This window comes from Podarcis tiliguerta, assembly GCF_965153285.1.
Source record: "Podarcis tiliguerta genome assembly, chromosome: 1".
NCBI lineage: Eukaryota > Metazoa > Chordata > Lepidosauria > Squamata > Lacertidae > Podarcis > Podarcis tiliguerta.
In genome coordinates this window covers 49,806,678-49,822,397 of record NC_139534.1, presented here as the reverse complement: position 1 = coordinate 49,822,397, position 15,720 = coordinate 49,806,678, and the positions used below count along the sequence as shown (strand labels likewise).

General features: G+C 44.0%; 1 protein-coding gene across 8 annotated transcripts in view; it reads right to left on the bottom strand.

The window, feature by feature from the left end:
* Positions 1 to 3,898: 3,898 nt before the first annotated feature.
* SMARCAL1 (SNF2 related chromatin remodeling annealing helicase 1) overlaps positions 3,899 to 15,720 on the bottom strand; it is a 39,475-nt gene continuing 27,653 nt past the window's right edge. For 6 of the 8 annotated variants that reach the window (XM_083430436.1, XM_083430439.1, XM_083430438.1 and 3 more), the window contains 7 exons: positions 13,840 to 14,058; positions 12,482 to 12,552; positions 11,768 to 11,870; positions 10,229 to 10,411; positions 8,176 to 8,276; positions 4,774 to 4,873; positions 3,899 to 4,206 (listed from right to left, as the gene is read on the bottom strand). In XM_083430436.1, the coding sequence (XP_083286562.1) occupies positions 4,012 to 4,206; positions 4,774 to 4,873; positions 8,176 to 8,276; positions 10,229 to 10,411; positions 11,768 to 11,870; positions 12,482 to 12,552; positions 13,840 to 14,058 (972 nt within the window). In that variant the 3' untranslated portion in view covers positions 3,899 to 4,011. The remainder of the gene's footprint in view (positions 4,207 to 4,773; positions 4,874 to 8,175; positions 8,277 to 10,228; positions 10,412 to 11,767; positions 11,871 to 12,481; positions 12,553 to 13,839; positions 14,059 to 15,720) is intronic. The other 2 variants (XM_083430442.1, XM_083430443.1) reach the window with 1 other exon arrangement.

Genomic DNA, 15,720 nt, shown 5'->3' with positions numbered 1-15,720 from the left:
GGATTGTCTGCGCGCCAGGAGGTACCTCGACTCTATGGTCAAGCCTTCCTCGTCGCTTTAGCTTTTCAGTTGTTGCCTCGAATAGAGAGTAGCAGCCGCCTTAGAAGAAGCGACAACTCTAAAGGACTTACTTACAGTAACTCCCTTTGGCTACTAATCTTGCATTGTGACCCAAGCATAATAGAAAATAAGTCAGTGTACTAGGGGAGGGTCAGAGTCAAAAGGCAATGACTAAATAATATGAAAATGCAATGTGCTATATTCATTTTTAATACGTGTGCATGCATGGCAGCATCAGTCCTGAACTGGTGGGTCAGGAGCTACCTGGTCCGTGCAGAGCTTGTCTGAGGGTCTGGGCGTGAGTCTTGTTAGAATAAAGTTACAAACTAAAAACAAAAAAGCAGCTGGTCCCTGGTGGGGGGCCTCCAGTCCGCTTAACCCTCCAAGCTCCAGGGCAAGCGTACCCAGGGTGCCCTCGCCCCTGTACAGGCCCGGAACTTACCACTAGGTAATGGCCTGATGCAAGGCGGGTCACAACAGCATTACTACAGAAATACAGTGGTACCTTGGGTTAAGAACTTAATTCGTTCTGGAGGTCTGTTCTTACCTGAAACACCACTTCAGCTATTGGGGCCTCCTGCTGCTGCTGCGCCGCTGCTGCATGATTTCTGTTCCCATCCTGAGGCAAAGTTCTTAACCCGAGGTAATATTTCTGGGTTAGTGGAGTCTGTAACCTGAAACGTATGTAACCCGAGGTACCACTGTATGTGGTTAAAAAAAAGGGTGGTTAAAAAAAAATGGGTGCCCATATGCAGGCTTGGGTTAAAAGTAGCTCCTGAAGACGACTGCCTTAAAGGATCCACAGGGCAGTCTAGCATTAGTATAAAGGAATGCCTTTGGGCAGCTTTGGCAGGAAAATGCAGTTGTGATGCACACACAGATTTGTTACAGCCAGACTGGGCTGCTGTATTGAGCTGCCTCCAAAGAATATCCAGAAATGTCAGCTGGCACAAAATGCAGCTCCAATCATACTAACCAGAGCCGGTTGTATGGAGTGTAATTCCACTTTTATGCCAGTTTCACTATTAATTAGCTGCTATAATCCCAAATCTTAACCCAAAAGCATAAATGAAAGGGCCAAGGAACTCTCCCATTGAAGGCAATTTCCCAATTCAAGCACCATTACCAAAAAGGTCCTGTCTCCACAGCTACACCAGATGGTGGGGTGAGGACAAAGAGAAGGGCCTTGGAAAATTAGCTGCAAATGGGACTACTTCTATGGGAGAATGAGGTTTTGAATTAAAGTCATATACAATAAAGGTTCCCAATTTTGAACCAATCAGTTCAAAATTGGGAAAGGAGTACGACAAGGCTGTATTTTGTCTCCCTGCTTATTTAACTTATATGCAGAATTCATCATGCGAAAGGCTGTGCTGGATGAATCCCTAGCCGGAATTAAGATTGCTCTAAGAAATATCAACAACCTCAGATATGCAGATGACACAACCTTGATGGCAGAAAGTGAGGAGGAATTAAAGAGCCTTTTATTGAGGGTGAAAGAGGAGAGCGCAAAATATGGTCTGAAGCTCAACATCAAAAAAACGAAGATCATGGCCACTGGTCCCATCACCTCCTGGCAAATAGAAGGGGAAGAAATGGAGGCAGTGAGAGATTTTACTTTCTTGGGCTCCATGATCACTGCAGATGGTGACAGCAGCCACGAAATTAAGAGACACCTGCTTCTTGGGAGGAAAGCAATGACAAACCTAGACAGCATTTTAAAAAGTAGAGACATCACCTTGCCAACAAAGGTCCGTATAGTAAAAGCTATGGTTTTCCCTGTAGTGATTTATGGAAGTGAGAGCTGGACCATAAAGAAGGCTGATCGCCGAAGAATTGACGCTTTTGAATTATGGTGCTGGAGGAGACTCTTGAGAGTCCCATGGACTGCAAGAAGATCAAACGCATCCATTCTTAAGGAAATCAGCCCTGAGTGCTCACTGGAAGGACAGATCCTGAAGCTGAGGCTCCAATACTTTGGCCACCTCATGAGAAGAGAAGACTCCCTGGAAAAGACCCTGATGTTGGGAAAGATGGAGGGCACAAGGAGAAGGGGACGACAGAGGACGAGATGGTTAGACAGTGTTCTCGAAGCTACAAACATGAGTCTGACCAAACTGCGGGAGGCAGTGGAAGACAGGAGTGCCTGGCGTGCTCTGGTCCATGGGGTCACGAAGAGTCGGACACGACTGAACGACTAAACAACAAACACAATAAAGGTTAATTTCAAAATGTTTTATAATTTTGTTTCTTTCAATCAAAGTGAAATCACCTGGAGGAAACAAAGAAAACCCTTGAATATAGATCCACTGAGTCCTGCCTGTGTAGACAACCTGATTCTGTAGCTGACTCAGTTCAGTGAATGGTAAACAAGGGTAGCTTGGTGGAAGGGTACATAAATTGCATGCAAAAAGGTCTCCTGTTCAATTCCCACCACCTCCAGGTGGGGCAAGAAAAGACAACTGCCAAAACCCTAGCTGCTGCCAAGTCAGTTGTAGACAATACACCAAGCAGACCAGTGCTTGGATTCTGTATAAGGCAGATTCCTATTTTCTAAACCAAGTTATGCAGGAAGGACGGAATCAACATAGGCTCACTATTCAAATTGGTCAGTGCAGAAGCTTCATCCTTACCCAAGCGTGAGCAAATCCCATCCCCTATATAGATGTGGCCTGGACTTGTGCTTTGGTGCTTGTAAGAAAAGGCTTGCTGGGCTTGAGTAAAAGCAAAGATGCTAAAGGACAGAGGATGGGTGGAAGAGCAAAGTATGCTCTACAGGTTTCCTGTTGCCTACCTGGAATAGAATCTGAAGGTTGCCAAGTCTCTTCCCCCCACAAGGAATTACCCACCATCTATGACAAGGGTGGAAAACCTGTGGCCCTCCAGATGTTCCTGGACTCCAGATGTTGTTGGACTCCAGCTCCCATCAGCCCCAACCAGCATAGCCAATGGTCATGGATTATGGGAGCTGCAGTCCAGCAACTCCTGGAAGACCATGGGTTTCTCATCCTTAGGTAAAGGTAAAGGACCCCTGGACGGTTAAGTCCAGTCAAAGGTGACTGGGGTTGCGGCACTCATCCCACTTTCAGACCGAGGGAGCTGGCATTTGTCCACAAACAGCTTTCTGAGGTGTGGCCAGCATGACTAAACCACTTCTGGTGCAACGGAATACTGACGGAAGCCAGAGCACACAGAAAAGCTGTTTACCTTCCCTCCACAGCAGTACCTATTTATCTACTTGCACTGGTGTGCTTTCGAATTGCTAGGTTGGCAGAAGCTGGAACAGAGCAACAGGAGCTTACCCTGTTACATGGATTCGAACCACCGACCTTCTCACCCTGAACCTCTAACAAGTCTTATATCTGGTTCTAGTTTATTGTAACGGATTCAAGGAAAACAAACAATTAAAGCATGCCTTCTTTTTCAATACCACTGTGCAAACAAACAAATATTTATTTTAGAAAATGTAACCAGAAGTGTTCCCTTTCTCATAGAATTTTACAGGCCTGCCCTCAAAATAGGCATCCCACAGTTCTTTCTAGCAGTTTCTTGCTTAATTATTTAAATCTGTCCCACGAGAATAGAATTGTTGAAAGCCTCTAAACTCGCCAAATAGGATTTATTTGCTGCATGAGGAGGAGTATTCCATCTCTCAAGAAATCCTGTGGAGAGGTATTAAACGCAGAGCTGCAGCAAAGATTCAAGTAGTAAAACTCATCTGTATCACTGCAGATTTTATTGGAGTCGGGGTAGAGCCACAGATTCTTGATTTCCCAGCTAGAGAAGCAATAAAAAGAAGGCAGCTAAAGCTGTTCAAATCAGCAAACAGGCTAACCCATCTTAAAAATAGATATTTATTTTAACAATCAAAGCAATTTTCACTGATTATTCTTTTTTGCCCTCCTTTAAATACAATCTTAGTTAACAAAAAAAGCGCAACATTTTCTGAGTTTACTGTCTGCAAAAATATTCATCAACACGCCGTTTCTTGCACAGACTTGATTCCGTTTCACTTGATGGAGTCTGTGGTCCAGAACCTTCACATGCATCAACCATTTCCACAAGCAGGGCTTCATCCATATCATCTGCATCCTCCGAGAAGGTCCTCTGGAAAAGGTTTAAGATGGTCTCCTGATTTTGGTCCTGCTAGGAAATTAAAGAGGGACATCACTGGCAAGCAGGCAAAAGAGCTCTGCTAGTCAACAAACAGTCAATAGAGGAGAGATGGAGGCGTTTCCTGAGTTAATAAGATGCAGACTGGACCATCAGCCTTCCTTCCTCTCCCTGCTATTTGAGTGGTAAAGAGAAATGGGACACGCTGAAATAGGAGGAGGATCTCTCAAGAGCAAAGGATGAAGCTTCTCCATCAAAGTCATTGCAGTGAGTGACACCATCCAATAGGTGCCTTTGATTCAAGCATGATCGCTGTCCACAGAAGGAATCAGAACATGATAAGTCATGCTTGGAGATGCCTGAATAATTGCTTTTTTATTCTTTTATTGCAGGGGTGGGGAATCTGTGGCCCTCCAGATGCTGTTGGACTACAACACCTATCAGCACCTGCCAGCATCGATAATAGGAATGATGGGAATTGTAATCCAACACCACCTGGAGGGACTCATGTTTCCTACCCCAGCTTTATTGCACAAAAGACCATGCACCTTGGAGAGAAACTAAGCGCCTCCAGGAACTTAGTTTAATGTTAAAAGTTACCTTGTAGAAGAAGTAATCTGTAGCTTCGGCTGTCTCAGAGAACTTGGCTTCAGACAGGCCAGCTTCTCCTAAGACTCTGATCTTCTCTTGAATCATTGGCCTAGTGGGGAATACAGGCATTACAATTACAAAGAAGAGTCCAGCAAGCATCTTTCTTAGTGAAAGCACTAAACTAACTATAAGCCTTGAACTACTCAGCCAGTAAGCAGAGGACATCACAGATGAGGATTTTTTCCCATTACTTTGCTGCACACTAGTTCCCTATATACTGTCTTCTCAGATTTCTATGTGAAGATGTCAAAGGTCTGCATTTTAAATTCCACGCCCCCCCCCCATCCCCCCAAAATACCAATTCCTTCACAATGAATTTGGGATATTTTGCTTGGAAGTGTAGGAATGTGGGAAACACCAAGGAGTAACAGGGATCTCAGGAACAATAGAGACAAGCATTTGTGCTGCCCAGCAAAGTCCATCCTCTGCCTCTGTGGTTTCAAAACATCGCTATATAGACACATCTCCCCTTCTAGGCTAGGAGGATTGTGAACTTGCACCTATAGAAAATACCAAGAGCTCTGGAAAAATAGCAGTTTGGTATATTACTACAGCTGCGCATATCCCTAAAGTTAAAAACTAATTCCCATGTGTAGACAAGCTGGCTGCCAACATGGGCTTAGCAAGAGGGCAAGTCTGGATCCCTGCTGAGAGGGGTGGGGGAGAATCCTGCAGGGAAATGTTGTTTTGAAAATGAATGAACCCCCACACCATTTAGAAAGCCAACACTGGGGAAACTGTTGAGGTCTGCATACACAGCCAAAGTCTTCAGATGACCATCAGTGCCAGGTGACTAAGCTTCACTTACACTCAGCTCCACCCCAGTGAACAATCTGAAGGGGAGAGAGTGGCTGTAAGGCAGGAATCAGGAACCTCTGGACCCTCCAGATGTTGCTGGACTCCAGCTTCCATCAGTCCCAGCTAGCATGGCCAATAGTGAGGGATCATGGGAATTGTAGTCCAACAATGGAGGGTCCTGGATTATTTACTCCTCTTGTAAGGAATACAAGCAAAGTCTGTGTTCTACTTAGTCAGCTCCCGAAACTCTAATTTCATGAAAATCAGGGTGTGGTATGATAATGCAACCTGAGAAGTTTTCTGATTAGAGACAGAAAGAAAGAACAACATTATCTGAAAATACGCTGTGTGTATGTCTGAATTTTTGAACATGCACAGGCTGAGAACTGGAAACAGAGAAGAGAAACATGAATACATGCTTAGAACAACAACAACAAAAAGGCAGTGGGTAGTTTTAAATTATTATAGTCTAAAGCCGTGAAAATTTCTGAGACTGGGGGTGAAAAGTTAACACATAAGATAGGCAACAGACTATACGGGAGAAATGAAAGTCAGTGAAACCCAGATGGTGCAAAGATGTAAATGAAAGGAAGATGGACAGATTTTACAGCTAAGGGACCCAGAAAGGGAAGAACATAAGGCCTGCTGTGGATAGAAGACCCCAAGTTGGGAGACTAGCAATTAACAGTGCAAGCTTATAAGTGTAAGAGTAAGTCCCATTGACTGTACAGGATTGCAGCCTATTCAACAAGGAGCAAAACAAACACGAAAAATGTGCAACTAATTAAAAAGAAAATAATTAGTTTTTAAGTAAAAGTGTTATGAAAATATTTAAACATTCTGCACAGAGCAAGGGGTCCTTCTTTTTCTGTCCATGGACACACTCTCGCTATAACCTTCCTATAACCAGCCCCAGTCAACCAGCCACATGAAATTTCTGAGCACTTTTCAAACGCAGCCCCATGTAGAGCTCATTACAGTAATCCAGTGCTTATTATCACTGTGGTTAAGGGGATGCCCATCAAAAACCCAGCTGCCACCATCAGCCCAAGTGAGCCCTGCTATACGGCAAGTTTGCCGCCGCTCACTCCCACTGGCGAGCGCCATGTTCACATAAGACAGCAGCTCATCTGTGACAGCTGCAATTGCTATGCAATAAATACGGTCCTGCAAATCAGCCTCAAGATAATAATAATAAAAAAGAACGTCGCTTCTTTTCAACGGAAGGCAACACTTCATACGACAACACAAACTTTCCGCTAGCCAAGTGTTCTCACGGAGCCTCGTGGAAAGAGACAGGGGAACAACCCCCACCCTGGCAAACAGCACATTTTCTTCCACTCTCGCACTAACCGTTTTGTGGACAGAAATTTACAAGTGAAATGGGGAAATGACTGTCATTAGCTTTCTTTCATGTGTGGGCGATATGTCATCTCCTAGTTTCTTCTGAGGGAAGGGTATAATTATTTGCAAAGCTGATATTCAGGGCTCCAGGGAGTACAAAACATCTGATGATGTGCCTTGTCTTGCTGCCGGTGGGCCATTTTCCCACCTCCACTTTGTAACACAATCCTCCCAAGCCTATAGGCGTTCCTGGCTTCATCCTACTTTTCTTCTCAGTCATGAATGCGGACTGCTGGAGAGGTGTAACAGAAGTTACAGAAGGAAGATGCCAGCTAAGCATGAGTAGACCCAACCCGACTACTTGGCTCTGGTCTTCAGATCCTTCACCCCAAAAACCCCCTCTTGAGCGCACTGCAAGCTCAGAGTGAGCAATAACCTGAGGTGGCTTGCATTTCTTCACTTAAACCCTTGCAAAATGCTGAAAACCAAGGAGCAATCAAGTACCAGTCATCATGCACTTGAATGACACTTGTGATAAACAGGAAAGATACTGATTTTCCAAAACTGATTCTGATTGCAAGAGCAAAGCGCTTCCAGACTCCAGGTGCTTTTGTAATAGTCTAGTATGCTCAGGTTGTGGGGAAAGTCATTGAGCAGTGCTGACGTAACATTTGGCTGCTCACTACTCATGGACCCCAAGTGCAATCAAAGGGTTCTAATTGGGTGACCTTCATCCTCTCACGATCAAAGTTATAAACCACAGCATGGAAGGGGGAGATGGGGAGGACCAACAGAATCATCGAATTGTAGAGTTGGAAGTGACCATGAGGGTCACCTAGTCCAACCTCCAGCAATGCGGGAATCTTTTGCCCAACTCAACCAACTCAAGGGCTGGGTGATATATAGATCTGTCATCCACAATGACTTTGAGCTCCATATCATGATATCAGTTTCCTCATTTTTGACCTGACAATATATTACAAATCATGGTGGGTGGGTGGTTTTGAACTATACAAAAATCACAATGTGGGGAAAACCGTGAAGCCGGTCAATGCCTCTAAATAGTTCCATTCCTTATTTCGGGCACTGTGATATATCAGTATATTGCAATGTTTAGCTGGTGATATTTTGCAATGTTGAAAACCAGGTATTGTCCAGCCCTACCCATGACCCCGAGAATAAGAGTCTCATGCACAACCAGCTTCCTACCACAAGTAATCATCAGCTGTGCCTTTTGCTACCAAGTAGTGAACATCCACAGAATTTGTTTGCCCAATTCGGTGCGCCCGATCTTCTGCTTGGATCAAAACCTGCATTTAAAAACCAAATATGCAAATTAGAAAACAAAAAGAGAGAGAGAGAGGAGAGCAATTACTGCTGCTACAACCCCTAACAATAAACCAATGAATCATTATGCTTGGCACTGAGCAGATGGCCCTCTCCTTGCTGACAAGAATTATTAAAATGTAAAGAACGAACGACGGAAAAGAAAGCGTTTTACAAAAAGGAAACATTGAGGATCCAAGAGGGAGCTAACATTCACAAGGTGACTCAAAATAGGCTAGCTTGTCACTTTGTGTACTTCTATTTTCACAATGGTAAGAACAAATGAAGAGCCCGGCAGAATCAGGCCAGATTCCCATATGGGATTCTGTTCCCACAGTAGTCAACTAGATGCCTAGATAAGAGTGCACTAACACTCATGGCCAGTAACCACTGCAAACCTAATCCTCCATGAAATGAGTCAGGATGTTCCATTAAAACAGCACAAAAGAGGTGCTGTTTGAAAGTGTATAAAGTTTATTCCAAACTACAGTTACGATACCAAAGTTGCTGGCACCCATCTGTCTTGGGAGACAATGGAGCACTTACAATGTACAGATCATGACATTAACCTAAGCACTGCAGTGTATTTCAGTATGTGGTTATTAGAGCAAAGGCCTTCTACTGCATTCTTGCCAACTTCATTTTGAGAGGAGAAAATTGGGGATGGGGCTGCTGGACTGTAAAAATGGAATCCCAAATTAAAGCTCAACCTCTTCCCTAGATGCACAAGTGACTAAGGGAAAGCCACTCTCTCTCTCTCACCCCCAGTTACCCATCTTCAGAAGAAGGGCAAGAGTGGTGTACCTCATATGAGTTGTGACTTTAAGGACAATGGCTTGCATACAGTAGCGCCCACAGAGTTACACACATACAAAAAGGACTTCTTCTGCTCTCCCTCCTGCTCCTGAGGATCCCCCAACCCTTAGGAGAAGATTGGGAGATGGGGGGGGGGGGTCACTGAAGGGAGAGCAGAGGAAGGTGAGAGTTCAGATGAAGTCTGTCGTACAAACAAAGTGAGAGTGCTTGGTGTAACCCAATCGGCAAAATCCCAAAAAGGTTAGTCATGACTAAATCCAGTTAACTGGAGCTTAGCTGCATCCATGTCATCGTTTTTTAACTAGGTGTTGCTCAGTAAAGATTGTAGAGGACTTGACAAATGATAAAGGTAAAGGTAAAGGTACCCCTGCCCGTACGGGCCAGTCTTGACAGACTCTAGGGTTGTGCGCCCATCTCACTCAAGAGGCCGGGGGCCAGCGCTGTCCGGAGACACTTCCGGGTCACGTGGCCAGGGTGACATCGCCGCTCTGGCGAGCCAGAGCCGCACACGGAAACGCCGTTTACCTTCCCGCTAGTAAGCGGTCCCTATTTATCTACTTGCACCCGGGAGTGCTTTTGAACTGCTAGGTTGGCAGGCGCTGGGACCGAACAACGGGAGCGCACCCCGCCACGGGGATTCGAACCGCCAACCTTTCGATCGGCAAGCCCTAGGCGCTGAGGCTTTTACCCACAGTGCCACCCGCGTCCCTTGACAAATGATAAATAGGTGTAATTGTTAAAGGGAAACCTTAGCCACGCAAACACCTGAAATGGAGCAGGAGGGAGAGTTGACTGAACAGTTTTGTAGTCATTAGGCCGCAAGAGTTTGTTTTGGTTCAACAGAGCCAAATCAAGCAGGCTATCAGCAATGTTTATTTGTAGTGGGAGCTAAGTGATCAGCAGTAGCATTAAATACTATACGCAAAACAGGTATCACCACCAGACAGATACTCATTTTTATAGGTTCCGTCTAACAACCATAGCTACCAAGTCATTGTGCTTTAACACATAAAGTACACAATCCAGTTTCCTCACAAACAGCCTCTTATGGTTTTATCTTGAACTCTGAACAGCATCTTTTCAGGAGGAGCACCCCCAGGCAGTATCCAAGCTGTCTTACCCCAGGGTTCCAGAACAGCTCTGCAAACACAACCAAATCAGCGGACGATAAGGTGAGCCCCATGTTAGCTGCCGTTAAGGAGAGGACAGCCACAGAGTGCTTGTCAGAGAACTGGAACTCTTGGCAGAGGGACTGGCGCTCAGCTGAGGGTGTGGAGCCGTCAATGCGAATGTACCCAATATGCTGAAAGGGAAGGTGAGGAAACAAGGGGTCACTTATCATCAGGGCTTGCTCCTCTCTCCTCACTTGGTTGAAAACTGGAGCCATGCCAAACGGAGCACTGGGATCCACTCCTTCACTAGTCAAGCTGCGAAGTAGATGATTTAACTTACATTTGTTATATTTTTGACCTGCCTTTGCTCCAAGCAGGTTAGAGTTGCTAGGTATTTGTCCAGGCTTGCTGGCCATCAGTTATCTTATACCTGGCAGCCAATCCCAATAAACAGGAGTTGTTGGCTGGTTAGCTAATTTACTCCCAAACGCTCCCTCATGCCATCTGGCCCTTCATTCTCTCTGACCCTTCTCCCCACTGCTTGGAACAGGTAACAAGGTTCTCATCCTGACACTCAGCCCAGTACTATAATAAACAATTTCTGATACCTTTGAAGAGCGAGAACATTATCTAGGAAAACCTATTTTAAATTGCCTTAGCACATATTTAAGGCAGCCCTGACATATGAAGGCCATTGATACCAGGGACATCGAGGTGAACTTGAATCTGGGAGAGCTGCATTAAATCTTGGCTAAATACAGATGCCACGGATGAGGAAGGTTATTATCTTTCTCGAACCAAATGCTTTCCCTTCCAACGAAGGCTAGAACATGCAGTACAGGGAAGGCCTGTGAGCTGTGGTATTTATGAGGGACAGGGGTGCCACAAATGTCACTGCCAGGTCGCCAGTGATGACCACACCTTTCAATTTGATTAGCGTCTCCTCAGCACAACTTATGGAGCAGGTAGGAGCTGCTCTCTGGCCTAGCTCTGAGACTTGGAAGCCCCCAGAGCCAGTGGGACTTCTCTGAAGCTCACTGGCATGTCAGAAACAAAGCTCCAAGTCAGGGGAGGGAATTTTGCTACAGAAATTATGCCAGATGGCTAATCAGTTGGCAGGGAGGAATGCTAGTTAGTCAGTTTTACATGTAATTATTTATACTCTTCATACTGTTTAAACTTTATACAGGTCAACTTTTTATGCCTGCTTCATTTTAACAAGTCGGGGTTTTTTTAAAGCTTTAGTTCATGACATGCTATTGATTTGAAATATGAGAACTGACAGCCGGAAGATTATCTTTAACACATTTAATCCCTCCTGATGTTGACTGGTTTACTTCAAGGTTATTAATCCCAGTGGCCAGGTTTGTATTTTGTGAATTCTGGAAAACACTAGACAAGATGGCAGTAAGAAAATGTACGCAATGGGTTTTTATACACCATTGTGAATAGGTTCCAGGCAGCTTTGTATTGTGCCAATGATACAAGAGTTTACCAGGATCTCCAAGTCCTGGAAAAGGAGTAGTAATAAATGTAGATCAATTTACCTTTTTCTCCAGTTTCTCACTGATTGTGTCCAGAATGAGTTTGTGATGAGCGAATACCAGAAACTTTTCTCTTCCACTTTCCAATAAATCAAAGATATATTCTCTACAGTGAACGAGAAGTGGGGGGGTAGAAGGCTCAGAAGATACACATATGATTGTTGTTCCAGAAGCAATCAGTGTATGGTCCTAGATCAGTGGTCCTCAACTTTTATTTTATTCAGAGAACTGGCAATTCAGCCAAGTCCCAGTTCCAAGGACCTGTTTCTCACATGTAGTTGAAACTACGGACCATTTTTGAAGACTATAAAGCTCAGGACTTTTCCCAACTGCAACAAATATATTATGTCAAAATCTCTGCGTCAAAATATGATCAGTTGTTTTCTACTGAAGATCTATCCGCACGTCACCTTGTACAAAATAGGCTTAATACATTTGAAATGAAAGCAATTAGGACTCATTTTGCTTATTTTTAGCAGAACCAGAAAATCTTATCTCAGCCTTCTGCACAATGGGTAACTTTAACGATAACATTTATGTAAAATATTTGCCAGGCTGGTTCAATACCAAGACCACTGCTACAATGCTTAAATGTTTTAATTAACATTTTTCCCAAGCTTGATTTCGTGGCCGGTCTTGTCTTGCAGTTTCCTTTCCACTGTAGCAAGAATCACCTAGTCAGGTAGGTTTGTGTGATACTGTGAAACAGCAACTTACATGATACAGTGAATTTTGGCTTCAGCAGTCCTGTTGTAGAAGAGAAAGAGAGCTTCCTTCTGTTCTTGTTTCTGCAAACAGATATTTGAAAAAGCCGTCAGTTAGGTCCAGAAGGTTGTAGCTAGCAGCTCAATGACTAGTGGGACTCACATGTGGCAGATTTCTGCAGCCACAATTCTAAAAGATGACATGCTTGAATTTTAAAAATATATTTATACAAGTATAAACCTCCATTGCCCCCGCATATGTTTTGTTTGCTTTGCCAAACCTGGATAATTTGTTCTGCTGTGGAATTATTAAAGGTGCAATTATTAAAGGTGAAGTAAGAAATAAACACCCTATGGAAACCAAAAGAGGTGCAAGGACCTTTAATCGGCTCTAGCAGAAGTAGGAAGGAGAATTCCCCCTCTAGTTCAATGTGTTGTTATTTCATTAAACTTTTTATCCTAAATCTAGCACAGGCCTAATGTACAAGGCAGACTTGGGCCACGAAGTGCAACTCTTAAAATGTCCTGTGTGAATACAACATATGTATTTCATACAGGTACTGTCATCAGAGTTATGAGGATGTCCAGCTCTCTGATAAGCATGCACATAATGACAAAGACAGATTCCCCTTTCAATAATGTGTGAAATGGACCTAACCTGCAATGGACCTAACCTACAGGCTTCTGACTTTTGTTGCCATTGCTGAAGAACTTTACTGAGGGATATGCAGGTTTTATCATGAGGTAGCTGCCATCTGTCCCTGCTAAGTCTTGATGGAAGTTACCCCTGCAAACACTAGGTTGGCACTTTTCCCTCTCTCCTGAGGACATGCAGAGTCAACAACACAGGTTACAAAGTTGCTCCCTGCCAACTGCCTGGACCAAGAGCTTAGCAGTGGAGACAGAGCTACCCTTCTCCTGTCTATCGTATCTCAAACTATGCAGACAGAGACTCAGTTCAGACATCACAGCATGCCATGGTTTGTACTAACCACAGTTAAGAACCAGTAACATGGTTTGAGCTTTCAAATGTACAGCCAGTTTACAGCCAATTGTCTGTTTTTGTTTCCTCTCTTCAGCATGCAGCTTCAGAAATTTGTTGCTCTCTCCCATCTCCATGGTTCAGCAACCTCTAGAGACAGAGCACAGCAACAACCATAACTGTGCTTTGTCAAGAGTTTGTAGAATGGCAAACCAGAGCACAAACTGTGGTTTGATATTATGACTTTGCAACCCTTTGGAAACCCAGGTTTGTAAACTGGCACAGGGTTCAGATGTAAACAGCACACTGTATATTTAGATTTTCAAGCAACCGTTCGTCATTGTGATGGAATGCAGCCATGTTCTCGCCCAACAATATTTCAGACTCACACTCTTATAGCCCTTGGCCATTTCTTTTGCAGCCACTGCCAGCTCAGCCTTTGTCCTTGCGTTAATGCCTTCTGGAGCTACCACCACCATTCTGCGCTGCTTTGCAGGGAGCTGAGAGAGCACGTCAGACTTCAGGCGACGGATCATGACGGATTCTTCCAGCAGAAGCTTCAGTTCACCAAGGTTGGATGAACCAGAATAATCCCACCCCCAAGGCCGCTGAGTGGAATAGACACACAAGAGGAAGCAAAACCTTTAAAACATCATCAGTAGCATCATCACTCATGCAAGAGCTGTGAGTATACTGCGCATCTATGCACTGGGATTCTGATACAGAACAGAACTTGAATTTTTAAAATAATACTAATAGGGAGGTTTGAGCTTACACAAGTGCTAAAAAACATTTGGAAAAGTTTTCTAGTGATCCAAAAACCAAATGGAGTTCTAGGCTGAGCTTTAGTGCAACAACCAATATGCAAAGAGAATTCCCCAACGATTTTAATCCGTGTCATCCTTTCCAGCTGTAACTGTGCTGTAATTTGTATGTTCATCTGAGGTCAGGAGCAGAAATCACACAAGCGAATGAGAAGTGTTCACTATTTTTGGTTGTCTTAGTCCACAAAAGTTATGTAAATGATTACGTTGTTTTCTGCATTTTTTTAATGTTCCCCATCCACTGAAATGCCTTTTTAAAATGTTTATTTATTTTATTACGTTAGTCTCAATTATCTACTATGGCTGAAACCAACAACGTAGGTTTCAGCAGAAGCAGAGCAGAGGAAGGTATCTGGGTTGAAGATATTGCCAGAGGATGTCTGATTGGAGGAGTAAGGCAAATCATGGGCATGTCAGTGCAAGACATTTAGGAGCACACATCTGAAGTCTGTTTTTTGGGTATGCCGGTAATAAATAAGAGCAGGCTTCCTCAGCCCTCAGGCCTACAATTCCCATGAACCCTAGCTAGCAGGACCAGTGGTCAGGGATGATGGGAATTGTAGTCTCAAAACATCAGGAGGACCAAGGTTGAGGAAGCCTGAATAAGAGCAATCAGCACAAGTGTTTTGCACCACTTTTCAGTGAAGACTACTAAGGTGCATCCAATCCATGATCCATGAGCATTTTATAAATTATTTTTCTAAGGAGCTCTGAATCATGAAAATTGTATCAACCCCCTTTCTTTCTAGTGTTGCAACGGAACTCTAAAGTGTGTTTACAGTCTTCTCGGCATAGCAACTGAGGGATGATCAACTTGGCAATCAAGAACAGATGAGTCTCTGCTTGGCGGGGCACTGAAGCCCTTCCCCAGCCACTAGTCCACTCCCCTTTCTGGCTTTTGAGGTTTCAGCAGGCATGGCCCATGCACTTTCAAATATATATTTGAATCCCACAAGAGCGTGGTAGTTAAATGAAAGTGGAGATCTTCCGAAAATAAAACTCTGCAGCTAGCAGCACATTCATTATCTGCACTCCTTCCGCTTATTCAGAACCCTGTTGGCAATTAAAGAGAGCCTCAAAGCATAATCATCATATTGACAACGTTCAACAGCCTTGTAAAACTACATCCGCTAAAAACATGCATGCCCTGGATTCCTAGGATATCAAACAGCAAAGTTAAGAAGCTGCTTTTTTGACCCAGGCCATTCTCAGTGGAAGAAATTACTTGGTCACATGTTTCAGCAAAGCTCTTGAACTTTTCCTGGCTGAGCATCTGTGACAACCTACGTGCACTTTTCTGTCTTTTAATGCTCACTATTCACATCACCTGCTTTGAAAAATGGCTCGATGGCAACTATAAAATTTGGCTCATAAATAAAAACAGGTGACGTTTCATTTGTTGCACTTTTTTATGAGCAAGAAGTGCCAAGGAGTTGTGGATCGTAA